Here is a 27,792-nt window from a genome sequence, read left to right as displayed (position 1 = left end):
CCCCTGGAAACGAGCCAGGGCTTGCTGGGACAGCAGGGCCTTCCCAGGTAAGTGGCTGCGTTGTATATGGCTGGCGCTTCCACCCAGGCACAAAACATCCCCTTCATTTTTCGCTCCGTGTCTTGCTGTAGGGAACAAGGAGCAGCTGTGGCACAGCCAGTGTTTGACTTCACAGGTGTATCGCCGGCAGCTTGGAGTTTGTCTTCCCCCGACAGAAGCCCGAGCGAGGAGCGGTCCCACCAGGCTCAGCCGCGCCACGCGGGGGAGGGAAACACGTTCCCACACGACGTTGCTGTCTCTTGAAGCAGAGGCGGCGGCGGCTGCTGCTGAGGGGTCCGGCAGCTTCCAGGCCCAGGCTCTGGTTAGCTCGCAGCCAGGAGGGAAGCAGGGCGGCCTCTGCCCCTCCCCTTTCCTGAAGGGGCCTGGGAGATGTCACCCCCCCCCCTTCTTCCAGCCCTGCCTCGGAGGAAGGCGGGATTCACCTGCCCCCTCCCCCCAGGTGTACAAATATCAGGCCAGCCTCCCGGCGCGGCACACTCCACCCCTCCGGGCTGCCTCCCTCCCCAGCCCCTCCGCACACCGCGGCCCCAGTGTCTCGGCTGCCGCAGCTGACGGGGGAAGGAATCCCGCCCCGGACTGAGTCTCGCCCGGGGGGCGGCTGCTTTGGGCACAGGACAGCCGGGCAGCGGGCGCCGGGGGAAAGCGGGCGAGCGACTCGGCCATGGCGCGGGTCCCGGGAGGGCTGGCGGCGCTGCTGCTTGTCACGGTGAGTCCCGGGGCGGCGTTGGCGGGGAGGCGGAGCGGGAGCCTGCTGCCGGAGCGGCTCGGCGGGGGCAGAGGGAAGTGTAGCTCCCGTGCGATAAGAGCCTTGCAGGATTGCACGGGGCCGAGCTGGACTTGAACCGCTTCCCTCCCGCCACGCCCGGCCCGCAGCCGCACCTCGCCCCGGCGGGCTGTTCCTGCCTTCCGCCAGCAGCGGTGGGAATGGTGGGCTGGGAACAGCCGGGCGTGAGCCCCGCTGCGTGTGGGGCGTTCTCAGCACTTCGTTCCTGGCGGGTTTGCACGGGTGCTGAACTGGGTTGAAACAAACCTAGTTGCCGAGCTGCCTGGGGTGCGTCTAGGAATGTGCCTGGTTGGCCGGAGCGGTTATTTTACTCCGTCTTCCAGCTGTTAAATGTGACCATTCCCACCAGTCGCGTACACCTCACCCTGGCTGCTCTGCCTTCAGTGTTTGGACAGGACTCTTAACCCAGTGAGGCTTCCGTAACCTTGCCAGTCCTGGTGGTTTTGTTTTCACCTATCTTGAAGGGATACTGCTAAGTTAAACAAAACTTTCCAAACAAAGAACTCCTTTTACTGACGTTATTAATAGCTTAGTTTTTTTAATCTCTTTTAATAAGCTAATCTACTTTTCAGTGGTTTTGCTGGCTGTTTATAGTCAGAGCTGGTTGGAAACATAATTTCCATCCTATGGAACCTCTTGGGGAGGGGAAGCTTGGGGGCTGGGGAAGAAGGATTTTCGAAAATAATCCTGAATTGGGATGAAAAGTCAAAATTTCAAACAATGTCATGGGACTGCGCAGCCCATCAGGTGCGGAACTGGGTCAACTGGCCTGACTGCCTGCCTTCCATTGAAAGTTTTGATGAAATTGACAGATTCCCATAGAAGATTTCGCTTCCACTGAAATCTCCATTTTCAAATGGAAAACTGTTCAGATGAAATTTTTTTGACCCACTCCATTTATAGTTTCCTAAACTTCAGACAGTAACAGCAAACTATAGGGATACCGTCAACTTAAAAGTCACCTTTGTTGGAAAATGTTTTACTCACTGTAGTACGAGTTTCAATGGGGGAACTTACAAATTTTAACTGGTTTGAAGTTTTCACTAGTTTTACCATTATTCCTGATCCTGCAGGAAAAGACCATTGGCCTTTGCTAGACTAGGAAAAAGGTGCCTTTTCTCAGTTGTTCGCTCAAGCCATAGGCTATAACTAGGGTGACCAGATGTCCCGATTTTGGGGACTTTTTCTTATATAGGTGCCTATAGCCCCCCCCCCTCCCCATCCTGATTTTTTACACTTGCTATCTGGTCACCCTAGCTATAACCCAACTTGTTAAAATCAAGCTAATGGTATTAAACGGTGCCTACATTAGTGTCAGATGGGATATTCCATCAAATAAAGCTAGCTCGATTGAAAAAAGCACCTTTTTTCCTAGTGGTCCATCTGAGCAAGTCAGAGTGGAAGATCAGGGTCATTTTATAATATTATTTTAAAATTTATTATGTATCAAGAAGGCATTGAAAGGTTTAGAAACAATAATATATATTTAAATTCTACATGTCCTCTACCTTAGAAATATCAGGAATGTGATCTCTTCTCTTCCCTGTGTTTGCTGAAGGTATCTTTGGAAAACTTGGCGCTTAGTGGAAGGGGCTGGTGTGTTGAATCTGTAACAAAGAAATCTTTTTCTTTTCTTTCGACATTTTGTCTCTCATCTGAGTCAGTGAGGACTAAACAAAAATAAGAATTTTAAGGAGTGGCTAAATTATGTTCCCAAAACATTTGTTCAGGTTTCACTTCCTTGATACCTGTGATGTCATGATTGTAAGAGACATCCAGGTATCCACAGAGGGGTTTGTTTTGTGTGTTTACAAAAAAACAGGATGACAAGATGTGACTCTCCAATGTGAAAAACATTTGGTGTGGCAAACTTTCAGGCTTTCTTCATACATCCCAAGGAAGCAAATATGAGCTCTTTCCTTCCCCGCCTTTTGTTTTGTTTTTGTTTGTTATAACTTTGCAGGGCAAAAAGATAGTTTTTACAGATTTTAAAAATGGCCCCATGCTGTCTCTTTAATAATATTAGTTCCTGTCACAGTGACTTGTAATGGGAATAAAACATGGTGACTAGGTTGTCCCCTTCTGTGATGAAAGCCATGAGAGGAAACTATTTGCAAAGAAATCCTTGTGGGGATTTTTCCAACAGCATCCTGTCAGGAGGGCAGTGTTTTCTCCCCAAACCCATAGAAAAGCATCACGCAGCCTGATGGATTTCCCCAAGTTTTTCCCAGTTGTAGAGTGATATGGGTAGTGGAGTGTAAGCAGAGCCAAGGCTTCACACACTAGTCAGCAGAGTGTGCTAGCTATGCAGCAGGGAGAGGAGTTCTCTAAACCCACATAAGAATGTAGCAAAGAGAACATTCCACTTATACGGCATAGAGCTTGCTCTGGTTTGCTCTGCATCATCTCATCCCCAATAAAGGGCTGCACCTAGCTGGCCCTTTGTATGTCGAAAGTTGAGGCTAGATTCTGATCTTACAAACATCAGTGTGAATGGGGAGTAACTTCACCACACTTAAGTATATTGGCACTTCCACCCAAGTAACTTTGGAGGAGTTAGTCTGTATTCACACCAGTGTAAGTGTATCTCTACACTCGAGCTAGAGGTGTAATTTCCAGCTCAGGTAGATTTATGCACACTAGCTTTGATTGAGCTAGCATGCTAAAACTAGAAGTGTAGATGCAGAGAGGTGTGGGCGAAGAGATGGGCTAACCGCACAAGTAAGTACCTAGGGTTCCATGCAGGATTGTACTCAGGGTAGCTAGTCACCTACACTGCTATGGCCACACTTCTGTTTTAAGTGTACTAGCTGGATCAAAGCTAGTGTGCGTATTTCCACCCAAGCTATAAATCACACTTTCAGCTCCAGACATACAGTAAATGAGATCACACTCTGACTCACGGTGTTTAAATAGAGGGCTTTGTTACAAGGGTGGAGTGTACTCATTCTCATCCTCCTGAATAGGTAATTTTTCTGTTAGCAATTCCCCAGAAAATAATTCTGAGCTTCTGAGTCGTTTAAGTGAAAGGCCTTCAGGGGTTTCCCTAGAAAATATGCTTCTGTTAAAGAAATCTTAAATTAACACTGAAGAGACCTGTGTACTATGATTTTAATTTTAGATGCTTATGTGAAATCAGAGCAGTACATTACATTTTTTTACTACTGAAAAATCTTTACGCTCTACCTTGTGATGTATACAGTTTTCCTAATCCTCTGAAAGCCTTTAATGCAAAGCAATACATTGATGTGAAAACAGAAATTCAGAAGTCAATACCTATTTAGAAACATCACTCTTCACTAACAAAGGAAGTACCAATATTAAATCAACAGCCCTTTAAAAGTTTCTACAAATAAAAAACAAACAAAAAAACAACGAAATAGCAGTCAATCAGATCAAATCTGTGCTTTCGGCTCTTTAAATGAAAAGATGTCAATCCCACTTGGCATATTTAACTATCTGGTGTTTTGTTTCTATTTTACTGCAATCCATTGCTTTAAAAGAACCATGTGCCCTCTCTTGATAATTTATACACTTCAGACATTTTATAATACAATGGTTTGCAAAGGTTCCCTATCAGGGCACACCCTGCCCTGAGCCTCCAATCTAGTCAAAATCGACACAGGACTCCTCTCACCTCCCAATTAAAAATCTGGGTAAGAGCGGGGTAATTTCCCTCTTGACACCTATTTGTGATTTCCCTGGTAGGTTGCAACCTCCACGGGGAAAACCAATGGCCAGGTTCTGTTCTCAGTGCATCCATGCAGTGTCACTGATTTATAAATAAACTTGTTCAGTGAAGATGCAAAAAGTTTAAGGAAGCAAATTGTCATACAGTTTAAGATTCCGTAGCTTCCATAATACGCATCCTTTATAGAACTTGTTCTCTCACTGCGCATAACTCCATTGGCATGAACGGTAGTTACGCTGGCCTGTCAAATTTCAGAATATACTTTTTAAATATATGTTAATATAAATGAACCATGACAGTTCACCTGAAATCAGAGTGACTAGTTCATTTGTGAACTCAAAGCTGTGATTCTCTGGAGGAGCCCCTGGGGGTCTTTGTTAAAAGTTTGCTACCAAATGGACGAGATTCTTTGGTTGAGTTCCCTACCTTTTAATGAAGTTCATTCACCTTGTCTTTAGTTACAGCAAAATTACTCCTACCATAGATGTTGCCCTCTTACTTGAGTGCGGTTCTGAGAAAGTGATATTGTTTAAATGGAAATTAATAGTTTCTTCAGTCCTGCACTGCTGGGAAATAGAGTTAATCACAGGGAAATTTTGTGGGAGTCCTACATTAAAATATTGTTGTATCACTAACTCAATGGAAATAACACAGGTATTTTAATCTGATATGATAGATAATGTCCACATTAGCAAACAAGAATGTGCAATGTATTTGGCTAGATTTCTAGCAAGATATTTCGTATTATCACTACCTATAATATGACATGTTGCCGTTTTCTTTGAATTCTGCTACAGTATCTAATAGTCTGAATGGTAATGATTGTATGTCATTCAAAGTAATATTGTGAATAATAAATTACAAACTAGGGCTCTAATCCAGCATCGGGCTTCATGCAGGCAGACCTCCTGAACCCATGTAGATGCCCACAGGCATAGAACTCCATTTGTATAGAACAAACTTCAGGATTGGGGCTTAGAATGGTCAGTATGTTGATTAAAAATTGTAATTGTAACAATAAAAGAATATTGAGAGTTCTGGAGATGAATTTCAAATATAGAATCTGGTTTCATTTATTTTTGATAAAAGTTGGCTTAATATTAGTGTTACTTGAAACAACACTTTTCTGTTTGTGATTGTGAAATAGGCAAATGGTGTCTGTGGAGGATTGTTTCCTGTAAAACAAAGATCCATCCTGGAACAGACACTTCCTTGGGGTGGATACGCATTTTTCTTCAAACATGCTGGGGCTTGAGAGAGACAATGGATCCATGGATACACTGGCCATGGTGCTAAGCGCAGGGAGACCACAACGGAAAGTGCTTTTAGGTAATGTCAGTTTCCTTAAACAGTAGCCTGTAACTAAGTCTTGGCCACTTAGGGTATATATACCCTGCATGTCCGCAGACTCATGCTAGTGGAGCTCTCGCTAGTGTGCTAGAAATAGCTGAGTAGATGACCCTTTGACGTTGTGGCTTGGGTTCTGAAGGCCTCCCCCACCCAGTCTTCAGAGCCCAAGCTCTAGTCCAAGCCGCAATGTCTAAACAGCTATTTTTAGCATGTTAGCTGAAGCCCTGCTAGTACGAGTCTGTGGACGTGGGCTGGGAGGCTCGCTCCCAGATGCAGTATAGACCTACCCATAGGGGCATTTTTTGTAGTGACCTGCCAGATTTGATTTTAATTCTAATTTAATAAAAATATTTGTTTAACCAGCTTTGATTTTCTTTTGTCTTTTTTTCCTCTATGCTGCCAATAAAACCTGATCTAATTTGTAATGACTGGAATTGGGTGTGGTGACAAATTCAAGACAGTGCCAGGTGGAGCACCTCAGAGATAGAACGTGAAGTCTGACTACCAGGGAGGCTGAAGGCTTATCTACATTTGAAGCGCAGTGTCTATATTGTAGTCTATATATCTACAATATGAGCATTACCTACGCCAATAGGAGGGTTCTCGCATCAGCATAGGTAATCCACCTCCCGAGAAGCAGTAGCTAGGTTGACAAAAGAGTTCTTTTGTTGACCTAGCGTATCTATATGGGGACATAGGTCAGCTTTACTATATCGCTCAGGGTTGTGGATTTTTCACACCTCTGAGCAATGTAGTTGGGTCGGTCTAATTTTCTAGTGCAGATCAGCCCTGGGTCAGGATCGCATAACAATGTATGCACCTACTCGAAGGTAACAGAGGTTGTGATCTCTGTCACCCAACGATGCCAAAAAGGGGCTTGTGTAAACCATCAGATTCACAGGGAGAACTGAAACGCTCTCTACACTCAGAAAACCTCACCGAAACATTTAAAATAGTAACAAAAATGAAAAGGTGTATGCTTTAAAAGGTTTATTAATGAAGAAATACATAAATGAGTTAAGATTCTTAATCATTATTGGCTTGATTCACCTAGGTAGCAAGTGGCTTCAACTCTTCTACTGGTTACAGTGGAAACTGAGTATGTAGCAATTCTCAGAATCCATCCTTACACACACACACGTGGGTAAATATAAACTTCACATTGACTTAAATGCAGTTTTAAAACAATCTGTGCTCATTGGTATGAGAACTTAGCACATTGACCTTTTTTTTTTTTTTTTTTTTTTTTTTAATTTTTACTTAATCTTTAAAATGTATTGATTTAAAAAAAATCCTGTGGTGGGGATATTCTCAACCCTTTCCCCCATTCCAAAAACATAAAGGCCAAACTTTAAAAAAATAAGACATCTGAGGCAAAGCTATGGTTATATACTTGGGTTGAGTTTCACTTTACTTGCACAAAGCCCAAGCATTCAGGCTCTATGGAAATAGAATATAGAGCAGTTAGGGAGGAAAAAATCACATGAAGAACACAGTGTGGATGATCTGCTGCTGATGTGGCAGCTATTCCATGTGGCTGCAGCCCCTTTGTATCAGTTTTGCAGGGTACTGGGGCTACTGGAACACTGCAAGCTCACCTCTCTCGTTCATTCCCATTATAGCCAATGCAGAGACTCTGTCTACAGGGTGTAGGAGATGCCCTCAACCTGAGGAGTTCTCATTCAGCCCTTTGGGGGCGGGTGTAGATTTTAGAAGGCCTGGCACTGGCCCCAAGTCAAGGGTTCTCAAACTGGGGGTCAGGATCCCTCAGGGGGTCATGAGGTTATTATGTGGGGGGGTCGCAAGCTGTCAGCCTCCACTCCAAACCCCGCTTTGCCGCCAGTATTTATAATGGTGTTAAATATATTAAAAAGTGTTTTTAATTTATAAGGGGAGGTCGCACTCAGAGGCTTGCTGTGTGAAAGGGGTCACCACTACAAAAGTTTGAGAATCACTGCCCTAAGTTATATTTGTCAATTTCGTTATTAGTTGTCGTGCTAGGATGAAAGCATCAGCAGATGGCTAGCTGATCTGGAAATGTCTGCAAAATCTTATATGTGGACCTCAAGCCTCCTTGAAAAAAATCTTTTGGATCCACTTTTTATTTTTCTGTTTGTTATGCAATGGACAAGAAGAAGGTTAAATTTCTCATTTTAGTTCTTGGATAATCTCTTTATCAAAGGATTTTTACAGCCCCCTCTTGGCACCATCCAGTACGCTGACACATGGAGCACAGATTTCACAGCACTAAGTAAAATCCTGTAAACACTTATGCATATGCATATCTTTTTATGGCTAAATAGTCCCTTTGACTCTGATCCTGAGCCCAAGCCCAGTGAAAGCAAGCCCTCCATGCACAAAGTTAAGAACATGTGTATGTGTTTAGCATTATAGTCAAAAATTTGGACACATAAGAAAGAATTTTTGTGTTTGGAAAGGTCTCTAATCACAATGAGACTTAACTTCATTATGTCACAAGCTTAATTTTTTTCTCAGTGATACTTGTAACACAAAGCAAATATGAAATATCTAAGTTTTAGAAATGCTGGAATTCTAGATTAATTTAATTATTTTAGGAAAGCATATAGGACTAAATCTTAGTTTGATAAAACTCAATAGGAATTTTGCCATTGAGATCAATGGGACCAGGTTCTCCCCCGTAAAGCAGTCATATTCTTCCCTTCAAACTACTTCCTTGACAAAAAGCCAGTGATATGGCTTTTGATAATGGATGCTATTTGTACTGGAGGTAGTCTAAAGGCTCCAGTTGAAGATCAAGATCCCATGGTGCTAGGCATTCTGCATACATAAAGTAAAAATACAGTTTCTAACTTAAAAAGTTTACAATCTAAACATATGAGACAGATTTTTTGGAGGCTTTGTATGCATTTTTAATAAAAGAAAATACAGTCATGATTGAGGCATGCATTTAATTTTACTTTGTAACAGCCTACCCATGTATCCTTCCAAGTGTACATTTTCTACTCATTGGGTGAAATTGTGACCTTACTGAAACTCGTGGGAAAAACTCCCATTGACTTCACTGAGGCTAGGATTTCATCCATCAAGTTTGTTTGTATGTTTCATAGTCTGTCAGTGAAGTGTGACTTCTATGGGCTGCATGCTCATTTGTGCTGCAGCAGATTCTTTTCTTTGCAAACTAAACTGAAATTAGCAGAGGGGGTAAAAGGTTTCGCTCTACTAAACATTGTCTTGGGTTGCTGATCAAGCTCCCATTGAACACATTGGAAAGACTTCAGAATAACCAGATCAGGGCCTTATGGCTCCAATCAGCAGCCCTCTACATAACCAGAATGCTATGTGTCTGCTGTGTGTCGTGACCAGGGAGCAAGGAAGTTACACAAAGGGGAACTCTGCATCTTCATCCCTGTCACAGAGCTGAGGCTCCACATCAATCTCTCCCTTGCAGTAGGGGATTAGTTGGGAGGGTAGTAACATAGCCAATGTGTCCACAAGATGGTTGGATATGCTAGACGATATGTAGGGTGAGTTACAGCAGGCCTTTGTGGGCTACTCTAGTGCTATGGGCACTGCCTCCCAATCATGGGAGAGAATGCCATCTCCTGACTCAGCTGCATAGTTCCCAACTTTTATTCACTTCCAGTCTTTTGTTCCTGTATTTAAAGTTTTTTGTGGGGTTTTAAAGCGTAGGGAGATGTTCAGCTCTCTCTGTAGGTCCTGCCAGCATTTTTGTCACTGTCCAGGTATTGCAATTGCATCTTCTGTTACCCTTTAGTAAATGCATTGGTTGTTGTGCCTCTCCCGATATCAGACTTCAGGTTCTTTCTTGGGGTGGCCACCCTGAATTTATACCCAATTTATGTTTCTGCATCCAGTTCCAGTTAGCACAAATTAAACCAGATTTCACTGGCAGAATTATCCTTCAGGATACATATGCCAGAAAAGCCCTCTTCAGGAACAGATGTTTGGTTCTCAACCTGAGACAACATTCAGTCCAATCTCCCGATAGCACCCACTAAATAGTGTGGGGAAAGAAATAAAGCCTCCTACAGAAGTTGAAAGAATAGTTGTTGTCAAGGCTGTATCCCCACTTTGAACTTTAGGGTACAAGTGTGGGGGCCTGCATGAGGACTTCTAAGCTTAACTACCAGCTTAGTTCTGGTCCGCTGCCACCATTCCCTTCCCTGGGAAGCTTTTAGAAACTTCTCACCAACTCCTGGTGAATACAGATCCAAACCCCCTTGGACCTTAAAACAAGGAGAATTTGACCCTTCCCCCCCCTCCTTCCTTTCACCAACTCCTGGTGAATACAGATCCAAACCCCCTTGCACCTTAAAACAAGGAGAAATCAATCAGGTTCTTAAAAAGAAGGCTTTTAATTAAAGAAAAAGGTAAAAATCATCTCTGTAAAATCAGTATGGAAAATAACTTTACAGGGTAATCAAACTTAAAGAGCTCAGAGGACCCCCCTCTGTCTTAGGTTCAAAGTACAGCAAACAAAGATAAACACTCTAGTAAAAGGTACATTTACAAGTTGAGAAAACAAAGTAAAACTAAGACGCTTTGCCTGGCTTTTTACTTACAAGTTTGAAATATGAGAGACTTGTTTAGAAAGATGGGAAGAACCTGGATTGATGTCTGGTCCCTCTCAGTCCCAAGAGCGAACAACAACCTTAAACAAAGAGCACACCAAAGCCTTCCCCCCCCCCCCGCAAGATTTGAAAGTATCTTGTCCCCTTATTGGTCCTTGGGGTCAGGTGTCAGCCAGGTTACCCGAGCTTCTTAACCCTTTACAGGTAAAAGGATTTTGGAGTCTCTGGCCAGGAGGGATTTTATAGTACTGTACACAGGAGAGCTGTTACCCTTCCCTTTATAGTTATGACACGCCCCCCAAATCACAGATAGTGTTGGACGTCCGGTTCCACACTGGCTGTGATTTTTTTCCTGGAGAAAACAGAGTTAATAAGACACATGTACCTTTAGACATACTACTGATTATATAAAAACGAACAATATGTTTCATTCCAAGAACAATTGTTAACCAGTTAACTCTGGGAAACTTTCCCGGGAGAGTGCATCAGCCACTTTGTTAGAAGCTCCCGAAATGTGTTGTATTTCAAAATCAAAATCTTGGAGAGCTAAACTCCACCGAAGAAGTTTTTTGTTATTTCCCTTGGCAGTATGAAGCCACTGCAGCGCAGCATGGTCTGTTTGTAGTTGGAAACGCCGTCCCCAAACATATGGGCGTAGCTTTTCCAGCGCGTACACAATGGCGTAGCATTCCTTTTCGCTGATTGACCAGTGGCTTTCCCTCTCAGACAGTTTCTTGCTGAGAAACACGACAGGATGGAATTCTTGATCCGGTCCTTCCTGCATTAAAACTGCTCCCACGCCTCGCTCGGAAGCATCTGTGGTTACTAGGAACGGTTTGTCAAAGTCTGGGGCCCTTAGCACAGGGTCAGACATGAGTGTTGCCTTAAGCTGGTTAAAGGCCTTTTGACTCTCATCAGTCCACTGAACTGCATTTGGCTGTTTCTTTCTGGTTAGGTCTGTCAGTGGGGCGGTGATTTGGCTGTAGTGTGGTACAAATCGCCTATAATATCCGACCAAGCCTAAGAAGGATTGGACCTGTTTCTTTGACTTTGGAACCGGCCACTTTTGGATAGCATCCACTTTGGCCTGTAGGGGATTTATAGTTCCTTGACCCACCTGGTGCCCCAGGTACGTCACTCTGTTTTAGCCTATTTGACACTTTTTAGCCTTAACAGTTAGTCCTGCCTGTCGGACGCGCTCGAAGACTTTTTCCAGGTGCTCCAGGTGTTCTGTCCATGAATCAGAAAAAATGGCCACATTATCGAGGTAGGCAACTGCAGATTCTCCCAATCCCGCTAGGAGACCATCTACAAGTCTTTGGAAGGTGGCGGGTGCATTTCGCAACCCGAAAGGGAGTACATTGAATTCATACCCCCTGCCTGGGTGACAAAGCTGACCTTTCCTTAGCGGGTTCATCTAGTGGTACTTGCCAGTACCCCTTGGTTAAGTCTAAAGTAGAGATGAATTGGGCATGTCCCAATTTCTCCAATAGCTCATCGGTGCGTGGCATTGGATAGTTGTCAGGACGAGTTACAGCATTTAGCTTACGGTAGTCCACGCAAAAGCGTATTTCTCCATCTGGTTTGGGAACTAGAACCACTGGAGATGCCCATGCACTGTTAGAGGGGCGGATTATACCCATCTGTAGCATGTCCTGGATCTCCCTTTGTATAGCAGTTTGGGCATGAGGTGACTCCCGGTAGGGTGGGGTTCTAATTGGGTGAGCATTACCTGTGTCAATGGAGTGGTATGCCCGTTCGGTCTGTCCTGGAGTGGCTGAGAAAATCGGTGCAAAGCTTGTGCACAGCTCCTTGATCTGCTGTCGCTGCAGATGTCCAAGGGTCGTGGAGAGGTTCATCTCTTCCACGCCACCATTCCTTTTTCCTTCGTAGTAGACACCTTCAGGCCACTCCGCGTCATCTGTTTCCTGGGCTGTAAACTGGCAAATGTTTAATTCTCTGGAATAAAAGGGCTTAAGAGAATTAACATGGTATACCTTAGGCTTTATGTTGGAGGTGGGGGAGGCTATGAGATAGTTAACAGCTCCTAGGCGCTCCTGGACCGTGAATGGTCCTTCCCACGACGCTTCCATTTTATGGGCCTGGAGCGCCTTTAAGACCATGACTTGGTCTCCTACTTTGAAGGACCGTTCTCTGGAATGTTTATCATACCAGGCCTTTTGCTCTTCCTGAGCATCCTTTAGGTTTTCTTTAGCAAGGGCTAAAGAGTGTCGGAGGGTGCTTTGTAGGTTGCTTACAAAGTCTAGAATGTTAGTTCCTGGAGAAGGCGTAAACCCCTCCCATTGCTGCTTCACCAACTGTAATGGCCCCTTAACCTCACGGCCATACACAAGTTCAAATGGTGAAAACCCTAAACTGGGATGTGGTACAGCCCTGTAGGCAAAAAGCAACTGCTGCAACACTAGGTCCCAATCATTGGAGTGTTCATTTTCGAATTTACGTATCATGGCCCCCAAAGTTCCATTAAACCTCTCCACCAGACCATTGGTTTGATGGTGATGAGGGGTGGCAACCAAGTGATTCACCCCATGAGCTTCCCACAGGTTTTTCATGGTCCCTGCCAGGAAATTAGTTCCCGAATCTGCAAGGATGTCGGAGGGCCACCCTACCCTGGCAAAACTGTCTGCTAATGCCTGGCACACACTTTTAGCCCTGGTGTTGCTTAAGGGTACAGCTTCCGGCCATCGGGTAGCAAAATCCATGAAAGTCAGTACGTACTGCTTTCCTCTGGGTGTCTTCTTTGGGAAAGGACCCAGAATATCCACAGCTACTCGCTGAAATGGGACCTCAATTATGGGTAGTGGCTGGAGAGGGGCTTTAACCTGGTCTTGGGGCTTTCCCACTCGTTGGCACACCTCACAAGACCGGACATAATTAGCAACGTCCTTGCCCATTCCCTCCCAGTGGAAGGACTTCCCCAACCGGTCTTTGGTTCTGTTTACCCCAGAATGGCCACTGGGATGATCATGGGCTAAGCTCAAGAGCTTTACCCGATACTTAGTGGGAACTACCAACTGTCTTTGAGGATGCCAGTCTTCCTGGTGCCCACCAGAAAGAGTCTCCTTGTATAAAAGTCCTTGTTCTACAACAAACCGGGATCGGTTAGAAGAGCTGAGAGGCGGTGGGGTGCTCCGTGCCGCCGCCCAAGCTTTCTGAAGGCTGTCATCTGCTTCCTGCTCGGCCTGGAACTGTTCCCTTGATGCTGGAGACATCAGTTCCTCCTTGGACTGTGGACTGGGGCTTGGTCCCTCTGGAAGCGATGCAGGTGCCGGGGCTGTTTCCATTGACTGTGAACCGCTGTCCGCTGGTGCACTATGTGGTATTTCAGGCTCTGGCTGAGCCTCTTGGGTAGGGTTATCTGCTGCTTCCACCAGTTCAGGCTCGCTGGTGCCCTCTGGCATTGGAGTTGTAGACGGGTTTGCAAGCGCTGGACTCAGTGCTGGCAATGGTTCTGGTGCTGGTTGCGTTGCCAGTTCCGGTTCTGGGACTGGCTTTGGCTGGGTCTCTTGGATTGGATCCACTATGGCTGTTGCAGTCGTTGGCAGGGGATCCGGTTCCACCACCTGTGTTTGGGTCTCCGGTAACACAGACGGGGCCCTGGTGGACGGCTCAGGAACAGGAATGGGGGTGAAAGCTTGCTTAGCCTGGCTGCGGGTGACTATTCCCACCCTCTTGGCTAGCTTCACATGGTTGGCCAAGTCTTCCCCCAGCAGCATGGGGATGGGATAATTGTCATAGACTGCAAAAGTCCACATTCCTGACCAGCCCTTGTACTGGACATGCAACTTGGCTGTAGGCAAGGTTACAGACTGTGACACGAAGGGTTGAATTGTCACTGTAGCCTCCGGGTTGATGAGTTTGGGGTCCACTAGGGATTGGTGGATAGTTGACACTTGTGCCCCAGTGTCCCTCCAAGCGATAACCTTCTTTCCGCCCACTCTCAAGGTTTCCCTTCGCTCTGAGGGTATGAGAGAGGCATCTGGGTCTGGGGATCTTTGGTGTGATTGTGGTGTAATGAACTGTAATCGGTTGGGGTTCTTGGGGCAGTGAGCCTTTATATGTCCCAGTTCATTACATTTAAAACATCGCCCTGCTATGGTATCACCGGGGCGATGTTGGTTGATGGAGACTGGTGTGGTGGGGTGAGAAGGCGTCTGGGGTTTCCCTTGGGATGTGGGTGGGGCCTTGGGTTGTCCCCGGTGATAAGGTTTTGTTTCGGCTTGCCCCTTCTGATATTCGCTCCAACTGCTACTAGCTTTTTTCTTTTCTGTCACCTCCACCCATTTGGTTCCAATCTCCCCCGCCTCGGTTACAGTTTTGGGCTTCCCATCTAGGATGTACCTTTCTATTTCCTCAGGAACACCCTCTAAAAACTGCTCCATTTGCATTAGGAAGGGCAACTCTTCCGTAGATTTAACATTTGCTCCTGATATCCAGGCATCCCAATTTTTCCCAGTGTGGTAGGCATGTCGGGTAAATGACACATCGGGTTTCCACCTTAGGGCTCTGAACCGCCGACGGGCATGCTCAGGTGTTAGCCCCATTCTGATTCTGGTCTTGTTTTTAAAAAGTTCATAACTGTTCATGTGTTCCTTAGGCATTTCAGCCGCCACCTCTGCTAAGGGTCCACTGAGCTGTGGCCTCAGCTCTACCATGTACTGGGTTGGAGTGATGCTGTATCCAAGGCAGGCCCTTTCAAAATTTTCTAAGAAGGCCTCAGTATCATCGCCTGCCTTGTAGGTGGGGAATTTCCTGGGATGGGAAGTGGTACCTGGAGAGGAGTTGCTAGGATGGTCTGATGCATCCTGCTTAGCCCTTGCTACTTCCAGTTCATGCTTCCTTTCTTTTTCTCTCGCCTCCTCTTTGGCTTTTTCCAGCTCCATCTCTCTCTTGTGGGCCTCCTCTTTGGCTTTCTCTTCTCTTTCATGGGCCTCCTCTTTGGCTTCTTTCTCGAGTTTTTTAATTTGAAGCAGTCTCTGATGTTTTCTTTCATTTTCTTCTGCTTCTAGTCTGGCCAGTTCTAGTTTGTTAGCTGCTTCACTGGTAGTCATTTTCCTGCTTTCCTGTGCTGGGCCACACCCCTCTGCAGTTGACTGAAACTGGGATGTACTCAGCTCTGGCTGCTGCTGAGTTAACAGAGACTTTCTAACTAGCTACTCACGAGGATGTAAAAAGAAAAAAAAAATTCAGCTTGTAAATTGCCTTTACCAGTCAAAGTTTGCTCACTTTGAACCCTTCTCTTAACAAAGGCTCTTGTTAAAAAAAACTTAACACCTCTGCCTTCAGGCAAGGAGAGATAAGATATGCATCTACCTTCAGCTCTGCTTTCCAAGCAGCTAGAAGGAAAAAAAAAAATCTTACTGGCTTTTGGGTTTAAAACTATCTCCACTGCTGTGCCACCATGTCAAGGCTGTATCCCCACTTTGAACTTTAGGGTACAAGTGTGGGGGCCTGCATGAGGACTTCTAAGCTTAACTACCAGCTTAGTTCTGGTCCGCTGCCACCATTCCCTTCCCTGGGAAGCTTTTAGAAACTTCTCACCAATTCCCTGGTGAATACAGATCCAAACTCCTTGGACCTTAAAACAAGGAGAAATCAATCAGGTTCTTAAAAAGAAGGCTTTTAATTAAAGAAAAAGGTAAAAATCATCTCTGTAAAATCAGTATGGAAAATAACTTTACAGGGTAATCAAACTTAAAGAGCTCAGAGGACCCCCCTCTGTCTTAGGTTCAAAGTACAGCAAACAAAGATAAACACTCTAGTAAAAGGTACATTTACAAGTTGAGAAAACAAAGTAAAACTAAGACGCTTTGCCTGGCTTTTTACTTACAAGTTTGAAATATGAGAGACTTGTTTAGAAAGATGGGGAGAACCTGGATTGATGTCTGGTCCCTCTCAGTCCCAAGAGCGAACAACAACCTTAAACAAAGAGCACACCAAAGCCTTCCCCCCCCCCCCCCAAGATTTGAAAGTATCTTGTCCCCTTATTGGTCCTTGGGGTCAGGTGTCAGCCAGGTTACCCGAGCTTCTTAACCCTTTACAGGTAAAAGGATTTTGGAGTCTCTGGCCAGGAGGGATTTTATAGTACTGTACACAGGAGAGCTGTTACCCTTCCCTTTATAGTTATGACAGTTGTAGAGAAACCGAGAGCAACTAATTCTGAATCAGAGGAGAAATGAACTTGCAGAGCTCAGTCACAGTCTAGATCCCAGTTGAAGAGAAGACAAAGAACTACTCACTGAATGACTTGAATCTGAAATCATGCCTGAGATTGTCATGTCATGGGTACTAACAAAGCCAAAAATTATTCCAGGGTGCCAAATCTAGGGGGCTAGAGGAAAAGAGTTAAACTACTCTAATCGCCCTCTTAAAAAAACCTCAAATTTTCAGGTTCCAAAATCTAAAGAATCTCACTGTCTCCAACAATTTAACTCCTTTGCCCTTAATTTCCAAATATCTAATATTGTTGCACCTTTTGAGGACTTTTGATGTCAAAACCTTTGGGACAGTGAGATAAATCTGGAAAAAAGGGTCAGGTGAACATCATAAGATCAGTGGTCTTTTTGACTTAATCTATTAACACCAGAAAAATACTCAGCTGTCTTCAGAAATGGAAGAAAAAGGTTCTCTAAAGTGTCAGTTTAAACATGAGGGGCCACATCCACAGCTGGTAAAACAGTGTAGCTCCATTCCCTTCAGTAACTCCTCACTTAGTCATCCCGGTTAACGTTGTTTTGTTGCTGATCAATTAGAGCACATGCTCGTTTAAAGTTGCGCAATCATCCCTTATAATGTTGTTTGGCAGCCGCCTGCTTTGTCCACTGCTTGCAGGAAGAGCAGCCTGTTGGATCTAGCTGGTGGGGGGCTTGTAATCAGGGTGGACCGGCAGCCCCCCTATCAGCTCCCCTTTCCCCTAAGTTCCCTGTGTGGCAGCTGCCCAGCAGGCTATCAATTGCCGGGCAGTTCAGCTGTCCCTCACCCCACTGCCATGTGCTGCTCCTGCCCTCTGCCTTGGAACTGCTCCCGGGAGCCTTCTGCTTGTTGTGTGGGAGGTGGCGGTGGTTGGGGAGGGGGGCTAATGTCAGGGTGTCCCCCTCCCTCTGCTCCTGCTCCCCGCTCCTGCCCCCTCTCTCCACAGAGCGGGGGGGGGATACACAACAGGGCTCAGAATGGAGGGAGCTTGCTGGCAGCAGCTGCTGTCTCAACTTGCTGATCTACTTAAAAAGGCAGTGTACTTAGAGTGGAGTCAGTGTACTTAAAGGGACAATGTGCATCTCTCTCTCTCTCTCACACGGTATGTGTCTCTGTCTGCCATGCTGTCTTCCCTCCCTCCATTTCTGCTGCCTTGTAGAGTGTGAGGCTACATTAACAACGATGTGTTAACCCTTGAGGGCTCAGCTGAGTGCTAGTTCATCATTTAGCTGTAAGGCATTCCCTGGGAAATATCCCACCCTCTGACTTCACAACCTCAACCAAGCTTCACAATCACCATTGCTGTGTACAGTATTAAATTGTTTGTTTAAAACTTATACTGGGTGTGTGTGTGTGTATAGTCTTTTGGTCTGGTAAAAAAATTTTCCCTGGAACCTAACCCCACCTATTTACATTAATTCTTATGGGGAAATTGGATTTGCTTAACATCATTTCGCTTAAAGTAGCATTTTTCAGGAACATAACTACAACGTTAAGCGAGGAGTTACAGTACAATAGCTCTTAAATAACACCCTACACCCACTTGAAATACATTATGTCTATGTAGACAAGTATGTAAGGTGGATTTAAAACCAGAAGAGAAACTACATTATATCACTATTGGAAAAACATAATTTCAGAGATACTTAAGACCCTAGAATCTGTTGAATAATTGAAAGGGAAGAATATGTGTGGACATCGTTGATCTTTCCATGTCTTTTAGGTAAACTTGATCTTTGGGTAAACTGTGACAGCTATAGTAGTTTCCTGCAAATATCCTTGAAAAATCTTATTGTATTAAGTGCAAAGTTTGTGTTATTTTGGGCCAGGATTGTTTGTAACCCGGAAGTTGTGATATAAGGCCTGGGAGTTCAAAGGAATTTTGAAAATGTGCCAGATAATAATGGACGTTGGGACAATAAGTGTGAAGTGAATTTCTTGAGAAATACCTAGGAAGAGATTAATGCAAATTTCCCCCACCTCTGGTAATGCAAAAATGCAGTCTTTTGAAGCTTCACCCTGAGGAGTGAGTCTGCTGATTACCTGTTTCCAGAGACAAGATCAAAGGCTCAAGCTGTGTAAAGAACAGATGAACTTCCTGGCCTGGGTTCTCATTCTAAATCTGAGACAGTTATGAACTTGCCAGAGGACAATGTGAAGGCCAAGACTATAACAGAGTTCAAAAAAGAACTCAATAAATTCATGGAGGAGAGGTCTGTGACTGGTTTCCCCTGGGGTGCCACCTGGAACTGGGTTTACCACTGAGCCCCCTGACCCACTAGCCTGGGCTACATTTAACACTGTACTGCTGTGACAAGCTACAAAGTCTTCCAGCCTGCACTTTCAGCAGCATACATACAGGTAGGCATACACCCAGCTGTAGTTACATGCAGATGCTCTGACCAGCCCCTGCATAGGAGGGCTCCAGCTAGAGTACCTCCCTGATCCTCAGGCACTTACCGCCTCTGGAGTATGAACCCAAAATTATACCGTCTTGCGCTGCACAGGGAACTGTACAGCCTAAGCTTATAAAATTCGCCCCCTCCCTCAATGTGGAGAGGCATATGCAACAAGCTTTCTGCCTCCCAGTTATGATTTCCCCCACACTGGTTTAGATAATGCAAAAACAAGTTATTAACTACAAAGATATTAAGTGATTATAAGGGATAGAAAACAGATCAAAGTAGATTACCTAGCAAATAAAAAAGGCAAACTAAGCTTAATGTACTAAATAGATAGGGTGAGAATATGCTATTCATAACCAAAGAGTTGGCATGATGCAGATTCTTAAGGGGCAAGCTGTACTTGCTTACAGCTTGAAATCCCCAGGGTGTTCCATTCACAGGCTAAAAATCCTTTTAGCCCGGGTCCAGCACTTCCCCCCAGTTCAGTCTTTGTTCCTCAGGTGTTTCCAGGAGTCGTCTTGGGTGGGGAGTCAATGAAGAACCCAGATGATGTCACTCCCTTGCTCTGTATAGCTTTTGCATATGGTGGGAACCCTTTGTTTTAAAGCTTGGTTCCCATGCCAGTCAGTGGAAAAATGGAGTCCAAGCACCAGGTGACCTGGTCATGTGTCCCTGTAGAGTCACAGCAGCCATCCCCCATGGGCTGTTTGGAGTGTTCACAGGAAGGCACACCAGGTGGGAGCTAAGCTTCTCCTACCGCCTATTATTTCTTCCTAATGGCTCATTAACCTAAATGGGCCCTTCCCAGCCAACCATCTAGACTGAGAGCATTTTGCCTAATATTCACAGGAATAGCGACATGTGGAAAAGATACATAGTCAATATTCATAACTTTGGATACAAATATGATACATGTGTACTGTGACGGGTTCCCCCCGGGGTGCCACGTGGAACTGGGGTACCACTGAGCCCCCCCGACCCACCAGCCTGGGCTCCCTTTACATTGTACTGCTGTGACAAACGTATAGCTAGGGACACACCCAGTTGCAGTTACATGCAGATGCTGTGACCAGCCCTGCAATGGGAAGGCTCCAGCCAGGGAACTTCCCAGCTCCTCAGGCACTCACCCCCTCTGGAGTGTAAACCCAAAATTATACTGTCTTGTGTTGCACAGGGAACTGTACAGGGTAAGCTAATTAAATTTGCCCCCTCCCTCAATGTGGAGAGGAATACATAACTGCTTTCTACCCTGAGTTATGACTCACACACACTGGTTTTAAACAAAGGAAAAACAAGTGTATTAACTACAAAAGATAGATTTTAAGTAATAGCAAACAGATCAAAGCAGATTACCTAGCAAATAAACAAAAACACAATCTAAGCGTAATCTACTACAGATCGGATATGAATAGCAAACCTTCACCCTAATTGATGATACAAGCAGGCTGCAGATTCTTAAGGGGCAAGCTGCACTTGCTTACAGCTTGGAATCCCCAAGGTGTTCCATTCACAGGCTAAAAATCCTTTTAGCCTGGGTCCAGCGCTTCCCCCCCAGTTCAGTCTTTGTTCCTCAGGTGTTTCCAGGAGTGTCTTTGGGTGGAGAGTATCAGAGGGGTAGCCGTGTTAGTCTGAATCTGTAGAAGTGAGGTTCTTACCCACGAAAGCTTATGCTCCCAATACTTCTGTTAGTCTTAAAGGTGCCACAGGACCCTCTGTTGCTTTGGGGGGAGAGTTAGTGAAGACCCATGATGATGTCACTCCCCTGCCTTATATAGCTTTCGCATAGGATGGAAACCCTTTGTTTTAAAGCTTGGTTCCCACGCCAGCCAGTGGAAAAATACTGATATCCCAAGATGGAGTCCAGCACAAGGTGACCTAGTCACATGTCCCTGTAGTATCATAGCACCCATTACTTGGAGGTTGTCTGCAGCATCCTCAGGAAGGCCCCCAGGTGGTAGATAAGCTTCTTCTAAGGCCCATTGTTCTCCCTAATGGTTCATTAACTTGAATGGGCTCTTCCCAGCCAGCCATCTAGACTGAGAGCCTTTTGTCTAGTGGGCATTCCCTAGTATAAACACGTTCATAATACAGATACCTAGTCAATATTCCTAACTTCACATACAAAAATGATACATGCATACAAATAGGATAATCATATTCAGCAAACCATAACCTTTCAGATGACACTTCATGTGCCTTATCTTGTATAAAATACATCATAATTATGATATATATCATATTAATACCACTATGAAGAATATGGGGTGCAGTGTCACAAGGTCCATCAATGGCTCTTAGCCAGGATGGGCGGGGATGGTTTCCCTATCCTCTGTTTGCCAGAAGCTGGGAGTGGGCGACAGGGGATGGATCACTTGATGATTACCTGTTCTGTTCATTCCCTCTGAAGCACTTGGCATTGGCCACTGTTGGAAGACAGATGCTGAGCTAGATGGACCTTTGGTCTGACCCAGTATGGCTGTTCTTATGTTCTCACAGGCAAAACCCAGTTGTGGGTTTTGGAGAACTGACATCTACCACAGCCTGAAGTTTGAGATGGGGTGACCTCTGATAAGGGTAGGAATAGGGGGAGGGATTGCTCAGTGGTTTGAGCATTGGCCTGCTAAACCCAGGGTTGTGAGTTCAATCCTTGAGGGGGCCACTTAGGGATCTGGAGCAAAATCAGTACTTGGTCCTGCTAGTGAAGGCAGGGGGCTGGACTCGATGACCTTTCAAGGTCCCTTCCAGTTCTAGGAGATGGGATATCTCCATTAATTTAAGCTTTTTAGCATGTATGTAGTTTCTTTATTGTTTTTAAGATGTTTTCTCATCAATGCTTTCCTTTTAAGAATAAATGTGTTTGCTTAGAAAGAGTTGTGTGGTGACTTGTAACTGTGGGCAATTATACTGTTCATAGCCTTCAGAAGGAAAGCAAAGATGCTGGCCTGTTTAGGCAGTCTGACTTTCTGGGATTATCACAATGTAATGCAGGGAGCTGCCTTAAAAAAAAAAAAAACAGGAGGGAGAGAGATGGAGTCTTAGCCTGAGAGAGGAGCTGGGAGTCTTCAGTGGGTGCCTTAAGGGACCACAGAGGGGGAATGCAGGTGCAGTTCCCCTGAACTGTGCACACACTATTGACATATGTGTTTGGAAAAAATATCTAATACATTTTAGAGTATAGGATATGGAGTTGAAGGCTATTATTGTAAAGGTTTCTAGGCACAGAATTACCTCTTTCACTTCATAAGTATAAATTAAGAAGTTATTTTGATATATCCTTGCTTTAAGACATTACTTGAAACCTTTTTGATGGTCCTACATGATCCCTGGCCTAACAGGGCAGAGGTACTCCAGAAGAGACAAAGGTTCACCCTAATACTGCAGACTTCAGCATTATGGCCCTGATCCTACACCCTTCTGAGTCAATGGAAGGCTCCCATTGACTTATTGTTGAACCAAGAGGTGATCACTTATGCATAAGAAGAAGAGAATTAATGAATTCTTGCTTGCTTCCTGCTTCTCTTAAAAGAGAGGCTTGCAAAGATCCTAACCTTATTTAATTTTCTAATTATAAAATATTTGTATACTTTATAGGCTGTGGGTAAAATTTTCAAAAGCACCTACATGACTTGCAATCAGGATGGATAAAAATCAATTATTTTTTTAAAAAATCATTTTTTTATTTTTTTTATTTAAATCTGATCTTTTATATTTAAATTGGATTTTTTTGATAAAATGCTTTTTGAGGAAAAAACCTATCTAAAGATAGATACATTATAGCTCAAAGATATCTCAACATGGAATAGGGATTATAAATTCTAATTCTGTCGTATGAGACAATATATTCATGTAATGTTTAAGAAAAGTTTTGTAAATGAGTTCCAATAGTTCATGGATTAGGGATCCAATCTTATGGGGCTCCAAGGGCTTCTGTATAGATTACTTAGGTTAATCTTTCTATCTACCCAATGGGTCTGTCTAGAAGATACCATCAGAGATGCTTAGTTTTGCAGTTCTCAAACTGTGGATTTGTGTCTCCAGAGATAACATGCTTGTTAACAGCAAAAATGTTTTTAAATCAACAAATAATATATAGAGGTGAGAAATAACAGACCTCAACCCTATTGTCCCTATGCAAATTTATGTACACAGAGTCAATCCCTTACCTCTCTCTAAAAGTACAAAGTTTCAAAAAGTTCAGTGAATAGAAGATTGTTGGGGGCGGAATAGATCTGGACAAGAAGAAGTCTGGAGATAAATGTGAGAAGCATGGGATAGGCAGTAGAAACAAAAGTTAAACTGTTTGTGCAGCATATTCCAGAAGTCTTGAGGTCTTTCTGAGTGTAGCCTTCATTGATTTGAGATCTACCATACCATTCTCTTGCTAGAAGGGAAAACCTATAATGGCAGAAGGCAGGGTAAAAGAGACCCTCTACCTGTGGGTAAGACAGGCATGTGTGCAAAATGCAAACAGTGCAACAAAGAAATGCAAGGCCTGGTTCCCTGAATGAAACAACATCATGAGAAGTGTTCCTTCTCAGGAAGAAGCTGCGTTGAAGATGATGAAAGGAACATGTCTGAACATGCAGGATCTTCAGGTTGGTAAACTTTTTTTATTTCATACTTCTTTCTTAAGGACTGCCTGTCTTCCTTCTGGACTATTCTTGAATTCTCATGTTTGAGCAAAAAATATAGTTGTTACTCTATGGTACTATAATTTTAGATGCAGTTGTGATAAAAAATAAATAGCTGAAACAGGCAGATCTTCCTTTTACAATTTCACCTTTAAAGTAGTACTGTCAGTGAATGCAATGAGTAATACTAAATGAGCAGTATATTAATAATAATTAAATAACTGCATTGACTTATTTTGTTTAGGAGACTCCATCCTCAACATACAGGATTCTGAAGACAATCTACCTTCAAGATCACCATCATTTCCTATAGTTTCAGAGTTATCTGCCAATTATAGTGTTTCAGTCACATCATGTATATCACATAGCCACAGTATATCAGCTGTAGCAAAAAGAAAAAGAAAAAAGCTCCATTATCTAGAAAAAAACATAGATAAGTTTGTGATAAGAACCAGCAGATTACAAAAAAAGATAATTGATGAAAAAATTGCCCGGTTTGTTTATGCAACAAACTCTCCTTTCTGTATGATTGAGAACCCACACCTCATTAACATGGTTCAGTGATTAAGACCAGGATACAGTCCACCCAACAGAGCAGATGTCGCAGGCAAACTGCTGGATAAAGTGTATGAAAGAGAAATTGAGCAGTGTGCCAAAGGTCTAGAGCAGGGGTCGGCAACGTTCGGCACGCGGCTTGCCATGGTAAGCACCCTGGCGGGCCGGGCCAGTTTTATTTACCTGCTGACGCGGCAGGTTCGGCCGATCGCGGCCCCCACTGGCCGCGGTTCGCCGTCCCGGGCCAATGGGGGCGGCGAGAAGCCGCGGCCAGCACATCGCTCGCCCGCGCCGCTTCTCGCTGCCCCCATTGGCCCGGGATGGCGAACCGCGGCCAGTGGGGGCCGCAATCTGCCGAACCTGCCACGTCAACAGGTAAATAAAACTGGCCCGGCCCGCCAGGGTGCTTACCCTGGCGAGCCGCCTGCCGAACGTTGCCGACCCCTGGTCTAGAGGGTAAAATTGTTAACCTGAGTCTTGATGGGTGGAGCAATGTCCACAATGATCCTGTTGTATGTGCTTGTGTGACAATAGAAGAGGGAATGTCTTCCTTACAGAAACAATTGATACATCAGGAAATGCACACAGCAGAATACTTACAAGAAGTAGCAGTAAAAGCTATAACAAACTGAAAAAAAATTCAAATGTCTAGTACGCAGCTTGGTCACAGACAATGCTGCAAATGTATCCAAGATAAGAAGAAATTATTTAGAAGAGAGTGAAGAGAGTTCCAAGCTAATAACATACGGTTGCAGTGTTCATTTGATGCATCTCCTAGCCAAAGACTTCAGTGTTCCCCAAATAAAGGCTAATGTTGTTGAAATTGCAAAATACTTCCTGTGACGTTATTGATATAATCTGGGACCATATAGATCATTGTTGCAACCAAGGTCCTGTAGTGGCACCCAGATCTTGTATAGAGGGGGTCAAATGGGGTGTCTAAGACAACGTTATGGTTTACTGGTTATAATTATGCTGTCTATATGTGTGTATAAATTTTGTAGTTGAAGTTATGAATATTGGCTCTATACTGTCTGTATTTCAAACTTATGCTATCCTGCTGGGTGACCTCCCAGACAAATTGGTGTCAGCTCTGCCTAGCCTGCTTGATGGCCCATTAAGGACCATCAGCTATACAATGGACCCATTGAGAGAAGGCAGATACGCCTTGTAACTCAGCAAAGTATGCAGGGACTGGCCCATGTGACTCCAGACTCCATTTTGCTGTAATTTTCCACAGTAAGAACAAAGGTGTTCTTACACCTGGAAAAGACTATATAAGGCTGATGCCTCATCTCCATCGGGTCTTCAATCCTGCTTCACACCTCTGGAGGGACTTTGCTACAAGCTGAAACTTTGAACAAAGGACTGAGGACCCATCCCAGCGGGGGATGTATTCCAGAGACTTGATTTGAACCTGCGGTTTATTCTATCGCTGCTGCAAGCCTGAACCAAGAACTTTGCCATTACTGTATGTAATTGATTCCATTTAACCAATTCTAACTCTCATCTCTATCTTTTTCCTTTTATAAATAAACCTTTAGATTTTAGATTCTAAAGGATTGGCAACAGCGTGATTTGTGGGTAAGTTCTGAGTTGTATATTGACCTGGGTCTGGGGCTTGGTCCTTTGGGATCAGGAGAACCTTTTTCTTTTAATGGGGTCTAGGTTTTCATAACCATTTGTCCCCATAACGAGTGGCACTGGTGGTAATACTGGGAAACTGGAGTGTCTTAGGAGATTGCTTGTGAGACTTGCGGTTAGCCAGTGGGGTGAGACCGAAGTCCTCCTAGTCTGGCTGGTTTGGTTTGCCTTAGAGGTGGAAAAAACCCCAGCCTTGGGCTGTAACTGCCCTATTTGAGCAATTCGTCCTGAGCTGGCACTCTCAGTTGGGTTCCGCCAGAACCGCATTGTCACACTTCCGTAACAACCACTTTGCAGCAGCAGCTGCTCTGAAAAAAGTGAGAGGAACCAAGCTAACTCTCCCACAAGATATGCGCTGGAACTCAGTAGTGGACTGTTTTGAGCACTATGTCAAGAACTGGCCTAATCTGATAACAGTTTGTGAACAAAATCGTGAAAAAATAGATTGCACTGTCACAGCCAAAGTTCTCAAAATTGGGCTTAAGAGAAATGTTGAACACTTGCTGAGTACCCTGAAGCCTATTTCTGTAGCCTTGAACAAAATGCAGGGAAATAGCTGTTTTATTGCTGATGCTGTTGAAATTTGGAAGGAACTGAGTGAGATCTTAAAAAGAGAAATCTGCAATGACCGAGTTAAACTACAAGCATTAAAAAAACGAGTGGGACAAGCACTATCTCTAGCTCATTTTCTTGCAAATATTCTCAATACTCGGTACCAGCGTCAAACCTTAACTGCTGAAGAAAAGGAGCTGGCTATGACATGGACATCCAGCAATCATCCCTCCATAATGCTGTCACGTTATTGATTTGAACTGGGACCATATAGAACATGGTTGCAACCAAAGTCCTGTAGTGGCACCAAATCTTGTAAAAAGGGGGTCAAATTAGGTGTCTTAAGACAAGGTTATGGTTTGCTGGTTATGATTATGCTATGTGTGTGTATCAATTTTGTAGTTGAAGTTATGAATATTGGCTCTATACTGTCTGTATTTCAAACTTATGCTATGCTTCTGGGAAACTTCCCAGACAAGATGGTGTTAGCGCTGCCTAGCCTGCTTGATGGCCCATTAAGGACCATCAGCTATACAATTAATCCATTGAGACAAGGCAAATACGCCTTGCAACTCAGCAAAGTATGCAGGGACTGGCCCATGTGACTCCAGACTCCATTTTGCTGTAATTTTCCACAGTAAGGACAAGGAGGTGTTCTTACACCTGGAAAAGACCAGAAAAGGCTGATGCCTCTCCTCCATCTTGTCTTCAATCCTGCTTCTTACCTCTGGAGGGACTTTGCTACAAACAGAAGCTCTACACAAAGGACTGATGATCCATCCCAGCTGGGGATGTATTCCAGAGACTTGATTTTGAACCTGCAGTTTATTTCATCACTGCTACAAGCCTGAACCAAGAACTTTGCCATTACTGTATGTAATTGATTCCATTTAACCAATTCTAGCTCTCATCTCTATCTTTTTCCTTTTATGAATAAACCTTTAGATTTTAGGTTCTAAAGGATTGGCAACAGCGTGATTTGTGGGTAAGATCTAATTTGTATATTGGTCCTCTGGGATCAGGAGAATCTTTTTCTTTCATTGGGGTATTGGTTTTCATAACCATTTGTCCCCATAACGAGTGGCACTGGTGGTGATACTGGGAAACTGGAGTGTCTAAGGGAATTGCTTGTGTGACTTGTGGTTAGCCAGTGGGGTGAGACTAAAGTCCTCTATGTCTGACTGGTTTGGTTTGCCTTAGAAGTGGAAAAACCCCAGCCTTGGGCTGTAATTGCCCTGTTTGAGCAATTTGTCCTGAATTGGCACTCTCAGTTGGGTCCTGCCAGAACCAGCATCGTTACAAATGCCAACTATAATTCAAAAATTCATGTGCT

The 27,792-nt window shown here is 44.3% G+C and overlaps 1 protein-coding gene across 1 annotated transcript in view; it reads left to right on the top strand.

The window, feature by feature from the left end:
• Positions 1–721: 721 nt before the first annotated feature.
• Positions 722–27,792, top strand: part of LOC135875061 (desmoglein-2-like) — a 50,678-nt gene continuing 23,607 nt past the window's right edge. Inside the window, exon 1 of the mRNA XM_065400043.1 lies at positions 722–766. Coding sequence (XP_065256115.1) covers positions 722–766 — 45 coding nt within the window. The remainder of the gene's footprint in view (positions 767–27,792) is intronic.

The sequence above is a fragment of the Emys orbicularis genome, chromosome 2 (genome assembly GCF_028017835.1).
Source record: "Emys orbicularis isolate rEmyOrb1 chromosome 2, rEmyOrb1.hap1, whole genome shotgun sequence".
Lineage (NCBI taxonomy): Eukaryota > Metazoa > Chordata > Testudines > Emydidae > Emys > Emys orbicularis.
This window is presented reverse-complemented; position numbering and strand designations above follow the sequence as displayed.